General features: G+C 36.2%; 1 protein-coding gene across 3 annotated transcripts in view; it reads right to left on the reverse strand.

Annotated features, from left to right (window-relative positions):
* Positions 1 to 16,542, reverse strand: part of gdpd5a (glycerophosphodiester phosphodiesterase domain containing 5a) — a 20,524-nt gene extending 3,982 nt beyond the window's left edge. Inside the window, exons 1-11 of one of the 3 annotated variants that reach the window (XM_043229391.1) lie at positions 16,202 to 16,542; positions 8,279 to 8,443; positions 4,286 to 4,389; positions 3,365 to 3,458; positions 2,838 to 2,897; positions 2,655 to 2,753; positions 2,483 to 2,576; positions 1,656 to 1,801; positions 1,410 to 1,492; positions 739 to 889; positions 437 to 658 (exon numbers count right to left, since the gene is read on the reverse strand). In XM_043229391.1, coding sequence (XP_043085326.1) covers positions 437 to 658; positions 739 to 889; positions 1,410 to 1,492; positions 1,656 to 1,801; positions 2,483 to 2,576; positions 2,655 to 2,753; positions 2,838 to 2,897; positions 3,365 to 3,458; positions 4,286 to 4,389; positions 8,279 to 8,395 — 1,170 coding nt within the window. In that variant the 5' untranslated portion in view covers positions 8,396 to 8,443; positions 16,202 to 16,542. Of the gene's footprint in view, positions 1 to 436; positions 659 to 738; positions 890 to 1,409; positions 1,493 to 1,655; positions 1,802 to 2,482; positions 2,577 to 2,654; positions 2,754 to 2,837; positions 2,898 to 3,364; positions 3,459 to 4,285; positions 4,390 to 8,278; positions 8,444 to 12,125; positions 12,258 to 16,201 lie in introns of those variants that run through there. The other 2 variants (XM_043229393.1, XM_043229392.1) reach the window with 2 other exon arrangements.
* Between the last annotated feature and the right edge of the window lie 588 nt (positions 16,543 to 17,130).

Genomic DNA, 17,130 nt, shown 5'->3' on the forward strand with positions numbered 1-17,130 from the left:
AACAGGACACATTTCAGCAAAATATCTAAAAATAAATGGACATGTTTAAAAATATATATATTTTTTAATTGTGGCACATTAAATAGTTGATAAATGTCTTAAAATATTTTTCTGAATATTCTAAATGCATTTAAAATATTCAGAAAAATATTTTAAGACATTTATCAACTATTTTAAATGCATTTAGAATAAGACATTAAAAAACGTGAATAAAAATATGTAAGTACATTATAAATCTTAAATATTTTTAGAATAATTGGCAGTATAATGAAGGTTTTTCAATTGTTAGAAGCTTAATAATATGTTTCTCAATGTTTCAGATATAGACTGAATAAGGCATGACAACACTTTGTGTGTGTGTGTGTGTGTGTGTATAATATATAAGGCACTATAGGCATGATAGGCTTGCTAAGTGTGTAATGTTTCATGCTCTTACCTGTTCTGGTAGGATGCTGGATCTCTGAATGACCTTCAGTGCATCACTGACCCAGAGCTGGTGTCGGGGGTGTTGAGGTGGAGGTCGTCGCAGGCTGAAGATCACAGAGCGGTTTGTTCTATTAGCCAGACGCAGCAGCTCCGCAAGGCTACACACCGTCTGATTGGCCGTGCGGTTTCGGTCCTTTTCAGACATGTACTGCACCGTCCAGTACGGGTCATCCTGAGGGACAAGCAACCTCAAAATCTTTAGAAACGGTGAAGGTAGATAAAAAAAAAAAAGTAAGGAATGAAATTTGATACCCTGAGGAACCAGAGTCCAGCATTGAGACTGCGAATCTCTGTCCAGTTAAAGAACGAGGCGTCGTGGTCCTGACGGGCCGGAAAGAGCTTGTCTACATTGGTGGTCCTGCGTAGTGTTCGGTCCCTCATCAAAAAGGGTACTCCGTCCAGACTAAAGCAAAAAAAATTAAAAATCTAGTCACATCAGAGTCTGGTTACTGCGAGCCAATTAAAGCTGCTGCCAAGCTTTTCTCAATTAAAAAAAAAAGATTTGATAAAATAAAATACTATTCAAAGAAATATCATAAAAAAATTTAATTAACCAGATAAATACAATACATTGAAAAATCATATAATAAAATCGAATGAATAAAATATAATTATAACTATAATTCATTAAAAAAGTATGATTAAAAATGATAAACTAAACAAATATTACTACTAATTCAAAAAGGTATGCTAAAATGTTAAATAACCACATAATTGCAATAAAAAAAAAAAAAAAAAAGATGAAATACGAAAATACTAAGTAAATTTTGATTAATTCAAAAGATATGATAATTGTTTTTGTAAATAAAAAAAAAAAAATAAACCAGATAAATACCATTGATTAAAAATAAATAAAATAAAGTAAAATAAAAGATAAAATAGATTATGATTCATTCAGGTATGTGATGTATATTTCATAATACCTGATGGTAACATCTGCTTCCAGGGCAGTGACCTTCTGTTGCAGTGCCTTACTGAAGGACATAATGGTGTGTTCTGGAGCAAGCTGAGAGAAAGAGGCAGTGTGCAATTGGGATTAATATCTTAAGACAAAAAGGTTTATGCTTCACTGTACAATCAGTTTAATGTTTACACAGAAAGTAAGTGTGGCTCTCTAGCAGCTCTTCCAGCGCTCTCTAACTGTTACTAAACTTCAGAGAGAAGCTCACCATTGGAGCTCCACGACGGCCAATGACAGCAGGACGAGGGCCGAGCTTAGACCGGTCCATGATGCAGGGAGAAGAGATGAAGAGGGGAACCAGATACAGAACCAGGAGGATGCTCACATAAATCACCAGCGTCGCAACTTGAAGCCCTGAATAACACACAAACTTTTTAAGAAGTATCTTTATCCACACCTAGTCTTATTACTTTTTAAAATAACTGTTTTCAATTCAAATATATTTCAGAATTTAATTTATTTCTTCGATGTCAAGCAGTCCTTCAGAAATCATTCTGATAGAACTGCATTTGTGACCCTGGAGTCATAAGGGACACTTTTTCAAAACTGAGATTTATATATCATCTGAAGAAATAAGCTTTCAGTTTATGATTTGGTTTGTTATGATCTGACTATTTCGCCGAGATACAACTGAGAGTGCCAAAAAAATCTCCATGCTGCCTTTAAAGTTGTCCAAATGACGTTTTTAGCAATGCTTATTACTAATCAAAAATGAATGTAATATGATATTTACTTAATATCCTAATTATTTTTGAATAAAATAAAAATCTATCATTTTGACCAATACAATATGTTTTTGACCATTGCTACAAATAAACCCCAGGGACTTAAGATTGGTGGTCCATGGTCACATTTGTCTCTGAATTAATCCTCAGTGAATAAAAGCATCACTTTCTTTCAAAAACAAAACTTGCTGACAGCATACTTTTCTAAAGGGTAGCGCACATACACTTCACCATTACATGTTATCAAAGTGAAAGGCCGTCTTAGCTTTGACCCGGTCTGCCTTTTCTCCTCACGTGACCTTCAACTCACTTGATCTTTCCACGCGCACCACCTGACTGGCGATGACCCACCCTAATGCTGTGACCGCGGCTAAAGCCCCGATGTGCAGGAACGGCCCTGTGAACTACAACAGCAAAAACATAAGTACTTGTAAAAAGAAAAAAAAAAAAAAAAAAGACGTTGAACAGCAATATGCTCCAACCTGCAGAGAAATGATGACAATGTCCCATTCGTCCTGCCAGAAATCATCAATGGACACCACTCCTGTTATGGTTGTGAGCAGAATGGCCAGAACTACAATCTGTAGGAAATAAAACTTGTTTTAATATACGTTCAGAACTTTTGTCTAGTTTTAGGCTTAAACGGATTTACAAACTCATCTCACCTTATGAATCCAGTACAAATTAAGCTGCTGCCCCAGTGCAATGTGACAAAGTGCAAGAATCTGAAAAAATTAATAAACAGAAATAAAAATAACAACAGAAAAGCATAAATAAAATAATAATATATATATATATATATATATATATATATATATATATATATATATATATATATATATATAAAAGTAAATAATAATATTATTCACTTATAAGATGTTGCATTTGGTTTATAATAATAATAATTATGGAAGCACTTGTGTAGCATGGTCATTTTGAATACATTTAAAATAGAATTTTGCTACACAACTGCTTCCATAAATAATAACATCAATGATCATCAATAAAAATATTTAAAAAATGTCAATGTACGTGTGCACACATATGCGTTTAAAGTTAAAATGGTGACGATTTGAACCAACAAGCAGTCATGGATTCACTGTGTAATTGCGACAATTAAAAAGCCATTAAAAAGTTTAAAGGCACTGCTCACTTTCTCTATGCCACATGTGCCCGTGTGAACAGCACTCACCATTAAAAATGCAGTGTAAGTGAATCCTGTGAGTGTTGTGGCGAGAATAGGAACTGTGCCATCCTTCCAAACGGCCGAACGATTATATAACAACCTGCCAGAAAAAAAAGCAAGCGATAAACTATTTGGCGCGTTATTTGACAACTATACGGAAAAACTAATTATAGAAACATATCTCTTGCCAAGCCATGTTATTTTCAATACGCATTAAGAAATAAAAGACGACTTGGGTCTACCAAGACTTATTGCAACATTTTGTGCCTGTGCATAGTGCTTGGTATATTCCGTTGCTCGAGATGTAAATGAAATGTTGCGTGTGTGTTCTTTAATTCGCATACTGTTAGTAAATCACCTGCATCTGTGCCGTTTTGAAATAGTGCCGTGTCGATAATTAAACCGGTTTACTTAAACTGCTGCTTAAAGCCCCGTTTACACCAAGAACAATAACTCGAAAGATAACGATATTAGCATTCACACGAGCGAACGATATCATCTGTTTATTTTAAGCACATGTGCGTGTGCCGCTTTGAATTCTCGAGCTTGTTACAGCAGGATAGTTTTAGTCTGTATTGATGGTCAGCTTGAAAAAATGATTCCTTTATTGTTTTAGCTCTAGTGTGGACGCTATGCTTAAACATCGAGAACAATAGTTTTGTTGTTATTAATTGTTTTTAGAGCAATATCTTTAAGCGTGTAAAATTTACTCCGAAAGTTGTTAAGCAGTCCGTGCTTGCGAATATAACGAAGAGTAAACCTTGCAGTCAAACTAGAAAACTCATAAAACATGCTCTACCAATGAAATGTGCAATCATGGGTTGCTGTCAGCCTCGTGGTGAGGACGCACAGCAGGGTTCAGAGTTAATGACCGGCTGATGTCACTGCTAAAACAGCAGGTTCCTTCAAACATCGGGCTGGACTCACCAGTTGAACTCATTGTAGTCATTACGGGCCTCCAACCAGAAGTAGGACCAGACAAGGAGAAGGAGAAACGAACAGCAGAGGAGGAAGAACCATGAACATTCCCACTGAAAAACAAAAACAGGAAGTGATCTAAACACACATGTCCACCAGACAGACATTTATTCGTTTAGCCCATTTTTAGCCCAACGAGGAATGTCATAGATTAGACAGATGTGTCAAACCAACAGCCCTGATAAGACTTTTTTTATATATATATATATTCTCTGAAATTGGACTTTTAATAGCTCTCATTAAATCCTTCACAACATGTTCACATCTTTACATCTTCATCAGCACTTCATATCAAGCGTGGCAGGGGCTGTAAAAAGCCATCGAGATCAAATACGTCGTTTTTTAAGGTGCCTTAAAGTTTTAAAGAGCATGATAAAATGTGAGCACAAGTAACTAATACGTTTAGAACAAAATGACAAGAATTTAATTAAATTCCTTTGCCACAGAAACCAAACAACGAATTATAGCAGCGGAACATTTTCAGCACAGCGGGATCTGAGAGAGAGAGAGAGACACAGAGAGAGAGAGAGAGAGAGAGAGAGAGAGCAAGAGCGAGGGAGAGAGAGAGAGAGAGAGAGAGAGAGTGTGCCTGGCACCAAAGCAAGTTTCCTGGGAGACCAGGCAAGGTTGCTGCTGAGATCGAGAGGGCGGGGCTTATTGTTCTGTTAACAGGAGTTAAAGGGTGATATAATAATCAACCTTGTTCACCTGATGCTAAGAGAGAAAAGATCACTCTGTGAATGACTGTTAATGACTGTTAATATTATTATATTAACTGTATTATAATTAAATAGGCTTTTTTCAGATTTTTTATGAACTGCAGTACTCAGTTCAACTAGGAATGTAGTATGTATGACTCTGAAAGAGATGTTTTTACAAGGTGCAGAGCGACATCTAAGTTGAGTTAGCAGATCAGATGGCTTGCATCCTGCTGGCACTCACCCTTTCAGAACCTGTGGAGGTGTGAAACAGATCTAATGATCTAATGACCACGTCCTGAGATTCTGTAAGTGATTCGTTCAAATGCAGGGTGAAACAGGGTGACTTATCACGCCATGACCTCACATTACAACCCAACTAGAATATCCTAATGTCTTAATATGGTAATGACATTTTAATGTATTTTAAGAATGCTCACCAAGACTGCATTTATTGGACCAAAAATACTGTAAAAACTGATATTATGAAATATTATTACAATTTTCTAGAACAGTTTTCTATTTGAAAATATTTGCAACTGTATTTATTCTACTGACGCACAGCTGCATTTTTAGCATCAATACTCCAATCTTCACCCTGGATGTCCCATGCTCCATTGCACAGATTGGTTTCACCTACGTACACAGCTGCATAAGCTCTGGACATTCTTTCACTTACTGCAGGGTACAGTCTGTGTTCATCACTCTCCTGGAGATAGCAACATTATGGAGTCCAAGTTTAAATCTAGTTTCTCTAGTTTATTGTCCGTTTTATTCGTGTGTCGACCTTTGCCTGGTTTGTCTCATCTCGTCTGTCAGCAACCTGCCCTGAATTTATCATCTGTTTTGGATTACCCCTTGTCTTGCCATTTCGGACACTGTTTGCACCCTGCTTGGATTATTGCTCATGTTTTTGCATTAACACTGTTGTCAAGCCCCCTGGATATTGTCTGCCGATCGCAGACCCACGCTTGCCCTAGGAATACTCTTGTATCTTGCCTTTGCCATAGTTTGACCCTGCCTGTGTTTCTGACCACATCTGTTGAAATAAAGCTTTGCACATGGATCCGCACGTCTCTCATCTCATCTCTATTTTTCTGGAAAGCATAAAAATGCTTTCAGGTTTCTTTGAATTGAAAGTTCAACAGAACATCATTTATTTGCTATATAAATCTTCCTTATTACAAAATAAGAAGAAATGGTTAAAAACATACATATCTGATCCAGTAATTCCACATCAATGTTTTAGATAACCCCAATTCACCCAACTTCGTACCACTGACTGGGAACTTAATCAATAAAACTGAAAGATGTAATTCCATTATGGATATGAAAATGAATGACTAATATTTCCAACTCAACACAACACACTGATGAAGCTTTTCACCAACTCTGAGATTTCAAAGACCACAACAACAGTCATCGGACATGCCTTAAATACACTTCCCAACAATAACAGCTCGCATATAGTGCTTCCACACACCCTGACAGAGAACTGAATAATGCACTGACTCATGTTTTATTGGTGTGTGGATTGTGGTGGAGTCACTCTACAGAGGAGGACACATTTCACTGTTCTGTTCATTCATTCTGCACAGCTGACAGATGCTAATCTCTCAATCCCATCAGCTCCTCCAGACCTGCTCATGAGCACATCGGGTAGGACACATCGTCACCCCGCTCTAATTATAGAGTGGGAGGGGCTAACAGTAAGCCAGCCAATGGCAGAGTTTCTGAAGAGTTTGTTCTCCGTGCCGAGGTGTTACTTCAGAGAGGCTGTTTAAATGGAAAGATGAACTAATGGCTGTGTGTGTGTGTGTGTGTGTGTGTGTCCTGAAGGAGGATTTATGGCAACCTGTGGGGAGGTGAAAAGAAAGAAAGAAACCCACAAACTGAATCATCACAAGCTTCAAACTGGATAGAACATGAAAGGAATAAGCAGATACAAATACTAGAATACTGCTGACTACACAGTAAAAAAGTATATATGGCCTATAATAATAATAATAATAATAATAATAATAATAATAATAATAATAATAAAAACAGCTTTAGCAACAATAAATAAATAACATTTCAACTAATGTCATACGCTACATTTGTAACCTCAAGTTTCATGTCTGTTAAAATTAGTGAGTGACTAACACACTTTTTTTCTTTTTTTACTGAATTTCATGTAAAACACAGTACCTTTGGCAGTCGGGTAAAATAACGAGTCAAGAGAGTTTGTAAAAAAATTTTAAACAATGCCAGCTAATAATACCTCTCTCTCTCATATATATATATATATATATATATATATATAAAAATATATATAAATAGAGAGAGAGAGAGAGCAAGAGAGAGAGAGAGAGAGAGAGAGAGATACACATACGTACATATAACTTATTTGTGAAACTAAGCTTGATTTTTAACATTAAATCAGCTATTGTTTTATTTATATCAGTGCTATAAACTTCTGAGGATATTGCTACATTTAAGCTTGATACCCTATGAATATTAGAGGACGTTAGGTAAAGATTAGATAAGGGTTGATTTTCAATCTTACTGCGGCTCAGTTCAGGTCAGAACATTTGATCGCTGGGGCGGAATGGATGCTGGGTTAAAATAACGGCCATTTCTGCTTGAATAACTTTACTAAATAATGTCAGTATCCAGTTTAGTGTCAGCAGACACTGAACAGACAAGTCGAAGAGAAGCAGAGAGACCTGACAAAGCCTCTTGCTGTGTTGTATACAGATTGGAATTGACCTACAACATGTCCTCCAGGGAATCTGAAACTCTGGCTTGAGTTTCTCTCTGTCTGATTGAGAGACATTCAGACAGCAGAGGAGAAAGGCTTTTTGCTTTATTACAGACAGCCAAGTTGTCCTTCGGTTCTGCCGTCTGCCTCAAATGAATACCGAACAAAATATTCATGACAGAATTTACCAGAGGAAGGCAACAGCATCATCAAAGTGGATCCATAACTAATATCTGCAGACAAAAAATTAGACCTTTCCATTGGCCCCTTGCATATAGTAAAATGTGCTTAGAAAATGCTGAATATATAACTAACAATTATAAGTGATAACATTACTGCAAATGACCCATGTTTCAACATGACTGGTCTTTTTAATGCGGAGCTTAATGAAAGGTCAACGATTCAACAGGTCAGTGTCGATTTAGGCTATATCATCTTCATTCAGACTTCATGTGGTTAGAATACAATGGCTTTTCCCACAAAGGATGATGCTGTGGTTACCTTGGAGCTGTCGTCATGGGAGCGTTGGTACCGTTTCCAGCGGCAGCCGTAGATCCCGGTCAGGCAGGACAAGCACAGCTGTCTCTCATACACCTGTAACGGTTGGTGTTTCACCATAGTCAGGCCACAGCTGATCCGCAGACATCCCACTCACACACCGCAGACCTGCAGGAACGAGACCCATCTGTGAGAAACAACATTATCCATAACAAAACACTCGGTCTTCAACTAAATTATACTGTCTGTGTTGATATTGCATTGAAAAAACGAGCGAGGATTTAGCCTTTCTGCTTTGAGTCTGGGAAACTTGCCTTAGGAAAACATACCAGAGAAAATCCTACAGTGCCGGAGAATAAACAATACGTCAATAATAATTGCAGGAATCTGTAGGTCGACAGTAATGTGACTTAACCACGCCAAGTGAAAAACAAAAGCACAAAATCTTTTCTTAATCACTACATCATGGGTAGTACAGGAAATGACATCAAACAGCAGCTCAAAACAATGGCAACACCACTGACAACGAATATTTCTAATGTTATTGACAATTATTATTCATGTATTTATTATTTTTGCTTTAGCTGTATCATTCATATTGGACAGTTAATCGTTCATGCTTTTTTAAAATAAATTTTATATTTAGATTAACTTTGCCAGAATCGAAGGCCCACTTGAAGTTAACATTTAAAAACAATAATAATTCAATATCAATGTTAAATGCAGTTTTAAATGAAATCCTAAAATTAATATAAAGTTGCAATTTAGTGTACATTATGTTTAGAGTTAAATACATTTTTAGCATTTATAATGTTAATTTATTTCAAATTTAAAAAAAAAAAAAAAGTTTAAAAAGTTCTATCATGACAATATTTAAAAAATATTAATGTATTTTTAGTATGGAACTTGCTACTGCCAATACATACGCCACTGTGGTGCTGTGAGTAGTTAAGACATACAATGCTGCTGCACAAATAGTACATAATAACCCATATAAGAGGAGCTGGGGAAGGTGGAGGCTTTCAGACAAACTCTAGCAAATGCTAACCAGCTATTTAAAATGTAAAGCAGCAAGCTTATTGGCTTATAAACCAATCAACTTGTGACAAATACTTTAATGCATGGAATATCATCAGGTTGCATTAACGACCCATCAGCGTTACATGACAGAGCTTGATATAACATTTATCCACCATTTATTGGTTACTGACCAAAACATGAAAATAAGCTTACTGGTATCAAGCAACATTTAAATAGTGGTGCATTCTTACTGGAAAAATTTAATTCATCCTAAAGTAAGTGCTGATTATTTTAGACCTACAAATAACTTAAAAAATAAAGAAGAATATGCATTTATGCCACCAACTTGACCAATCAGATAAGATTTAGCTGGATCACTGACAGGTCTTGCCAGCTTTGTGTGTAATTTGCATCTGACGGTCAGTGAAAGGCCCATCTGAGGGTGAGAGCAAGTCCTATAGGACTCCGTGTGACAGCAGCTCTTTGACTGTGAGCTATGAGACACGCACACAGAATTCTAGATTTTACAGAATTACATATTCAGATGTGACCCGACAGAGGCAAAGCGGCCCTCTCTGTCAGTCTGTAAGCATCATATTCCCAAAGTTCACTTCAGCAGACTGTCAATCACAAGCCTTTGCTTCTTGAGAAATAATGTGGAGACCAGTTTCTTTAACTACAGCTTACGATTATTAACATGTTCAGTGGTACGAAAGTGCTTGCGGTTTCCAAAATGACTGCGATGATTTGTTCCGTTTCTGTTTTTTTCAAATGTCACATTTTAATTCAAAACCAATGATTCATGTATTTAACAACCAAATGTGATAAGACAAACTCAAAAGTGTGTACTTTAAAATACAAAAATAATAAATATTTTAATAATTTTAAATATTTAAATAGTTATTTTTATATTATATTAAAAACTAAATAATAATTGCTTTGCAATAAATTTTAATTATTTTACTTTATTATTTATTATTTTACATCTCCTTTACTCCCAGGGTTGCCACCTGCCCAATTGCTACTGAAAACTAGCCCAACAGCTTCTCAGCTTCTCTGGTAAGGTAAAATGCAAATTTTCTGATGGGGTTTCCCTGATAAACTCATATTCCAGTGGCTAAATATTACATTACTGGGGTCGCTTCTACCTGCAGTCATGGAAAACATTCAGTGGAAAGAGCGTGGACTTGGCAACACTGTTTACTCCCTTAAATATCTTTTAAATCTTTAATTAGCCTATGTAATTAATAAATAAAAAGACAATTGCTGTTAAAAGCTGAGGTTATTTCAACCTGAAATTCTTATGAACAAACACCTGATTTTATGCATAATTTTTAACAAACACCTGATTTTATGCACCTGATGCATAAATAAACCCATCACAAACCCATAAGTCAGCCACTGACCCAGCATCACCACACCAGATGCTCCAATGAAAAACAACAGATTTCAATGACAGTAATTAAAGAGGGCTCTCAAGACACAGCCAGCACAGATTTGATCTTTGTCCACCAGAAGCACCCACTCAAACAGATTAGCATATCATTAGCATCTTCAAAAACCCAACTCTCATACACAAAAAAGCCACTACGAGTCTTCATTAGTCATTTCCTCAAAAATCCTGCTTCGTACTCCGCAATAACTGCATTCACTTGACTTGACATTAACACATGATGCCTCACAAGCCATCCTATAACCGCAGTTCTTTAAGTCACGATGGATGTGTTACGAATCGGTTTGAAAATGCTTAAATGGATACGTGAGAATATGACAGCATCTGTACTTCCTGCTGCGTGATCAAGACTGGTCTAACCCCTTTAGTATAGGTGATTAGATTAGATGTACTGTCCTTTGTTGGGTTTATACGTACAGCACAATGTAAACAGATCTGCAACGTACTGGTTAAATCATTCACAAGCATCCTGTGTTCACCTACAAAAAGACAATATTGCTTCAAACAAAAGAAGCCATTATCTACTTCAGACATGTCTTCCTGTTGAAAGCGACCCTGTCTGAGAGAGTTAACACTTTGGTGTGACCGTCTGTCTGAGCAAACACACACACGCACACACACACGTACGTACCTGATGTTAATAGCACATCTGTTGCCCTATTAGTAAGAAGACAGTTCAGCCAAAAAAAAAAATCATTCACCTTCATATTATTCCAAACCTGTAAATCTACACAAAAGGAGATTATTTAGATGAATGCTGGTGCTCCAACAACAACGAGATTCCACTGACTTCCATCGAAGATTGAAATTTGTCACATTTTTATTCTCTTTAAGTGTATCAGCATAAACTCCAGATAAATTTGGATGGTGTACAATGTTATTCCCAGCTGGAAAGTTAACCGTGCAAAAGTTCATTCCCAACTTCAATGGGGTACTGAGAGGAAGCTTTACACCTAGTTCACCGTTCACGGTTTGGGGTCTGTACGATTTAATTATTCATTTAAAAGATCATTTTTATTTAACAAGCTTGCATTAAAAGAATCAAAATAAAGATATTTATGATGTTACAAAATCTTTCTGTTTTAAATACGCTGTTCTTTTGAACTTTCTATTCATCAAATGTACCATGGTTTCTACAAAAATATGAAGCATTACAACTACTTTCAACATTAATAATGATAATAAATGTTTCTTGAGCAAATCAGCACATTAGAATGATTTCTGAAGCATCATGTGATACTGAAGACTGAAAACTCACCTTGGTATCACAGGAACATTTTAAACACAGAAAACAGTTATTTTAAATTGTAATACTATGATTATTTAAACATGATTGTTTTATTACTAAATTATGTACCTAAACAAACTCAAACTCACCTTCTCGATGCTATTTATGTCTTCCTACGACACACTGAGAAGCGGCTACAAGACTTACAGAAAAGCAAAAGAAATCTTTCCGCCTCAACATTAATGCACATTCTTCATAAATCCGTTTAAAATGTATCTCTCAGTGTTCACAGTGGCAGACACACACTTGGGCAGAAAAGAGGTAGTGTATAACGTGTGTGTGTGTGTGTGTGTGTGTGTGTGTGTGTGTACGCAGCTGTGTTGGTGTGAGGCTTCATGCTCCAGCCTGTTTCCATGACACTGAGCTTTAAAGACTTACAAAAGCCTGAATTCTCTGACATCAGGAGAGTAAATTGAGTCTGCTGCTTAGAGCCTTATTCCCGCCAGCTCTAACTGCAGACCTTCTTGCCCTTCCATGGCTGCTGGACTTTCCAAACAGGTACACGATTGCCAGAAACAGGAAGCTACATATTGTCTGCTTAATTTCCTGCCTCACTCCAGACCGTCTCCTCAATTGATCAGAGGGCCAAACGCAATGGCATTTTTCAGCCGCCTTTTTGAGTCTAGAAATGCTTTCGACAATTCATTTTTTACATGCATCTTTAGGCCAGATTTACAGGCCATAAATCAAACCACTTTGATCGAAGATGAACCACACATTTGAAATCTGAACTATGAACAGAGCGCGTATTGCTAAATATTCAAATATGTTGTTGTTTAATGAAAATTTCTTAGGAGTAATCAGAGACTTGTTTATGTCATTTGCATTGCTTCATGATAGTGGGAGGAAGCTGCGCATTTCTTATTTCCATGGTAACAGCGATTTCTCTAATTAGTCGAACCAAAAGGAATCACTCCTCAAGAATATGAGCAATGTGTTTTTTCCCAATGGGGTTATTAAACAACTTGAAATGAAGATATCAAGCCGTCACATCTGAAGACCGATACTCTTATTTGTCTTGATAGGTTTTGACATCATCATTGAAAGAACTGGATTTGTAACTTTTCGGGGTCAACATAACATTTTTGGATTTCATTCATTTTAAATCGATCAAAAATTGATTCAAATTAATTATTTTTTTAACTTTCCATTAATCCACAAATCATGAAAACAATGTTTCATGATTTGGACAAAAATAAATGCACCTTGAACATCAACACTGGATGTAAAATTGATTTCTGAAGGATCAAGTGACACTTTGCATCACATAAATGTCATCTTAAAATATATTAAATTAGTTATTTTAAATTGTAATGATATGCCACTACGTTACCGTTTTGCTGTATTTTTGATCAAATGAATTTGTGAGCATAAGAGACTTTCTTCAAAACAAAAAGACACCGACAAAATACAGACTCCATACCTTTGAACAGCAGTGTGCAAAACTGCAACACTTTCTATTCAGCAATTTGGAGGGTTAACATCAGACTGAGACATCCAACCTTGAAACACTACTTTCAGACACTTCAGAGCAGCATGTGCACAATCATACTTATTGTTCATTCTTGATGGGATTTTACAGAGAACTAATGGCTAGTGTCCAGTTCAGAAGCCTTGCCAAACGGGCAGGGGAACGGAGGGTCAGCGTCTACCGGGAAAGCGAATTATCACCAACACCTCTACTAGTGGTAACTTCCAAAATTAACTGTATATTTTTACAGCAGAAACTATTGTATGCTGTACATAATAATCACCAATAACAACGTACAACATTTTAAAACACACAGTGATAATATTTATAATATTTATAATACTTCAAAATATAATCCGATCTAATATCTTAATAAAATAATAAAATTCTAATAATAATTTACTTTTTTTTTTTTTTAATGATGACTACATTGCATATCATCACATTTTACAAATTACGGAGAAAAAATAAAATAAAAGAGCAACAGGGGCATTCTGTAAAATATCTCTACTGCTTTTCAAAGAAGCCATACAGGTTTGGAAAAAAACATAAGTAAGTGATGTGAGTAAATGATGCTGAAATGATAACAACACCTGGGATGGGACTATATTGTATGATTTCCAATCACAAACAGCTCATTCCTTCAACGTTCCTCAACGCTCAGATTTTGAGTCCAGAAACTCTCATTAAATCCAGCATGACATTAACAAAAAAAGAGGGCCGTTTCTATTCAAGGACTCATGCATGATTCAAAAGTCTGAAAATAGAGAGACATTTAGTCATTGTACAGCTTCTGATTAGACAGTGCAGAACAGCTGGGACATATTGAAGAATGAGTAGAATGACTTTGGGAAGTTTCTGTGGGAAACCATCCAACAGGTTTGATGGATCCACCACAGGGAGGAAGGTTTACTTTCCCAGGGATGAAACAAACCCTTTGTGTTCCCACTCCTCTGGTGGGCCCCCGGTGGATTTTTCTGAGATAATGTGAGCAAAGACAACCTCGTTTATCTCTCTTCATATGCTGCTTTTGTTTTGGCACCTTCTCACCTGCTCTGAGAAACAACAATCTCACAGTTTGGATGTTAAACACTGGTTGTTGTGGAGGGCTCATAATGACGGTACCTGACGTAGATGTCATAGCACGAGCGAAATACGATATGTAGGCCATATTTGTGCCTCAGCATTACTGCTGACACCAGAATAAAGGTGAATTCTCTCTCAGAATCTCTCAGGAGACCTGAAATGGCTTGTTATGAACAAGTCTACAGTCAGAGCTTTGGTCTGGAGAAGATGAAAGACATCAACATCCAACACCCTCCGTCTGGTAGTTCCCGTCTTTTGCAAAACACTTCCATTTTGCCCTGCTGTTAGTCTTTTCTCTCTCAGACATTTCCTGAGGAGCGGTCTGCACCACTTCCCCCAACATTCAGCCCAAAACTTTTTGAAGCTTAAGAGAAATGCTCCGCTCTCATGAGATTCTGGCAGCACCATAAACAACTGGCAACCCATAAACCACAGAGAATATGAGGAGTACACGAGACCCAAAATCCATCTTTCTTTAACTCAAACGGAATGCCTATACGTGAAGATACTGATGCTGATGGGGGAGACCTGGACTAGTTGCCACAAGAACTATATCTTAGTAATTTATGTCAAAAAGTCTGTTTTTAGTTGTGATTTTTGATCAAGGTGTTAAATGGACAAATTTAAAATAACGATAATTTTATATAAAAATATAAATTAGAAAAATTTTAGTAAATTTTATCTGCCTAAAATATCAATATTAAAATAGTTTTCTATAGCTTCTGGGCAAAAATTTACCATAATAAAAATACACTTACACAGACGTTCAAACATAAGTTAACTATAACTAGTTAAATGCTGTAGTCAAGGTAGAACTGAGAAGGACAAGTATTTTGCACAAATGCCAGGTACGTAGGACAATAAGTACACAAGTCACATGGACTTAAAAATCTGAAATGTAATTAGGTATAGATTCTATTGGTTTATTAATAAATAAGTTGTATTTTTCCAAATTCCCAGTTTTTTCAAACAATACTAAAACATAACAAAATATTAACAAATTAAATGTATGTATGTATGTATGTATGTATGCATGTATGTATATATATATATATATATATATATATATATATATATATATATATATATATATATATATATATATATATATATATATAAAATATACTTGTCCAAATGGGTCATATTTTACTGCTGATATTTTGCTGACAAGTTCATAATACTATATCTATTGACAACTCTCTCTCTCATATATATATATAGATAGATAGATAGATAGATAGATAGATAGATAGATATAGTGAAAACATGCCCCACTTTAGAATAAAAAACTGTGACAACTTACCCCATCTCTGCTAAATATAACTTAAGGTAAAGAGTAAATGTTAAAACAGACTTTTCCCAAAAACATGTGTACAGCAATATGTATGAACACAATTCAAAGTGTGACAGCATGACACTGCCATCTTATATTTGTGCAGTCGTACTTTTATAAGGGACTCTATCAAGATTAAAATAAGCTTTAGGTAAACGAAAGTGGCTTCGTTTATTCGTGTCAATAAAACAAAAGAAAACGACTAAACTCTAAACGTGCTACATATGAATGCGATAGTAAACATGCTTAAGAACAGGCTACTTATCCGGACTCACCTTCTCGTCGGCAAGGTGATCAGCGCAGGTACTTTTTCTCCAGTATGCCCCTCTTAAACTCGTGCTGTAGTTTGCCTTTTTCTTTCTTTAGATGTTAAACATGCATTTAGCGCTCTCGACTTATCAAGGCATGTGATATTATTGCAATTAAACTAACAAACGAAGTTCCGTCAGTGCGCGGCGTTTCAAGTTCAGTCTGCCTGACGGGATCGTCGGCGACGGTTCATATGAACTGTGTCAATATAACGTGTTTTCACGTTGTGTTTGGAGGATTATGATTCACCGAAGACATTCAGTGAGTAAATCCATTCGACCCGAAAGCCCGGGGAAGGAGCCGCGCGTCTCCATCTCCTCCTCTTCCTCCTCCTCTTGATCAGGCGTCATCCGCGCGCTCCCAGTAATTAACAACCCACGGCTTTCGTGATTAGTGTGACCTGCATTTAGGATCATAAACTTGGTATATACATATATAAAGTTGAACTTTTTTAAGCTAATTAAGTTCGGAATACAAAACAATAAACACACAAACAAATATATAAGTTCCAACTTCTTGAGGTGTTTCTTTCAGATTCGAATCTTTTGAATTTGTTCACTAAAATGACTCATTGATTCGTTTTGTGGTCCTGGCAGTTATCTTATAAGTGCTTTATGATCCATTGATTCATTCAACCAACCGATTCGTTCGACTACTGAAACTAATACTGTTCTTTAATATTTGAAAAACAAGTTCTTACAAATGTGAGATAAGCTAAATGTGCTTGCTAACTGAGCCTGAAATGTTCCGGAAATATCAGACTTTAAAGGAATAGTCCACCCAAAAATGAAAATTATGTCATCATTTACTCACGCTTGAGTATTTCCAAATCTGTATGAATTTTTTGTTCTGCAGAACACAAAGAAAGATATTTTCAGGAAAGTTTGTAACCAGG

Source organism: Puntigrus tetrazona, unplaced genomic scaffold, assembly GCF_018831695.1.
Source record: "Puntigrus tetrazona isolate hp1 unplaced genomic scaffold, ASM1883169v1 S000000002, whole genome shotgun sequence".
NCBI classification, from domain to species: domain Eukaryota; kingdom Metazoa; phylum Chordata; class Actinopteri; order Cypriniformes; family Cyprinidae; genus Puntigrus; species Puntigrus tetrazona.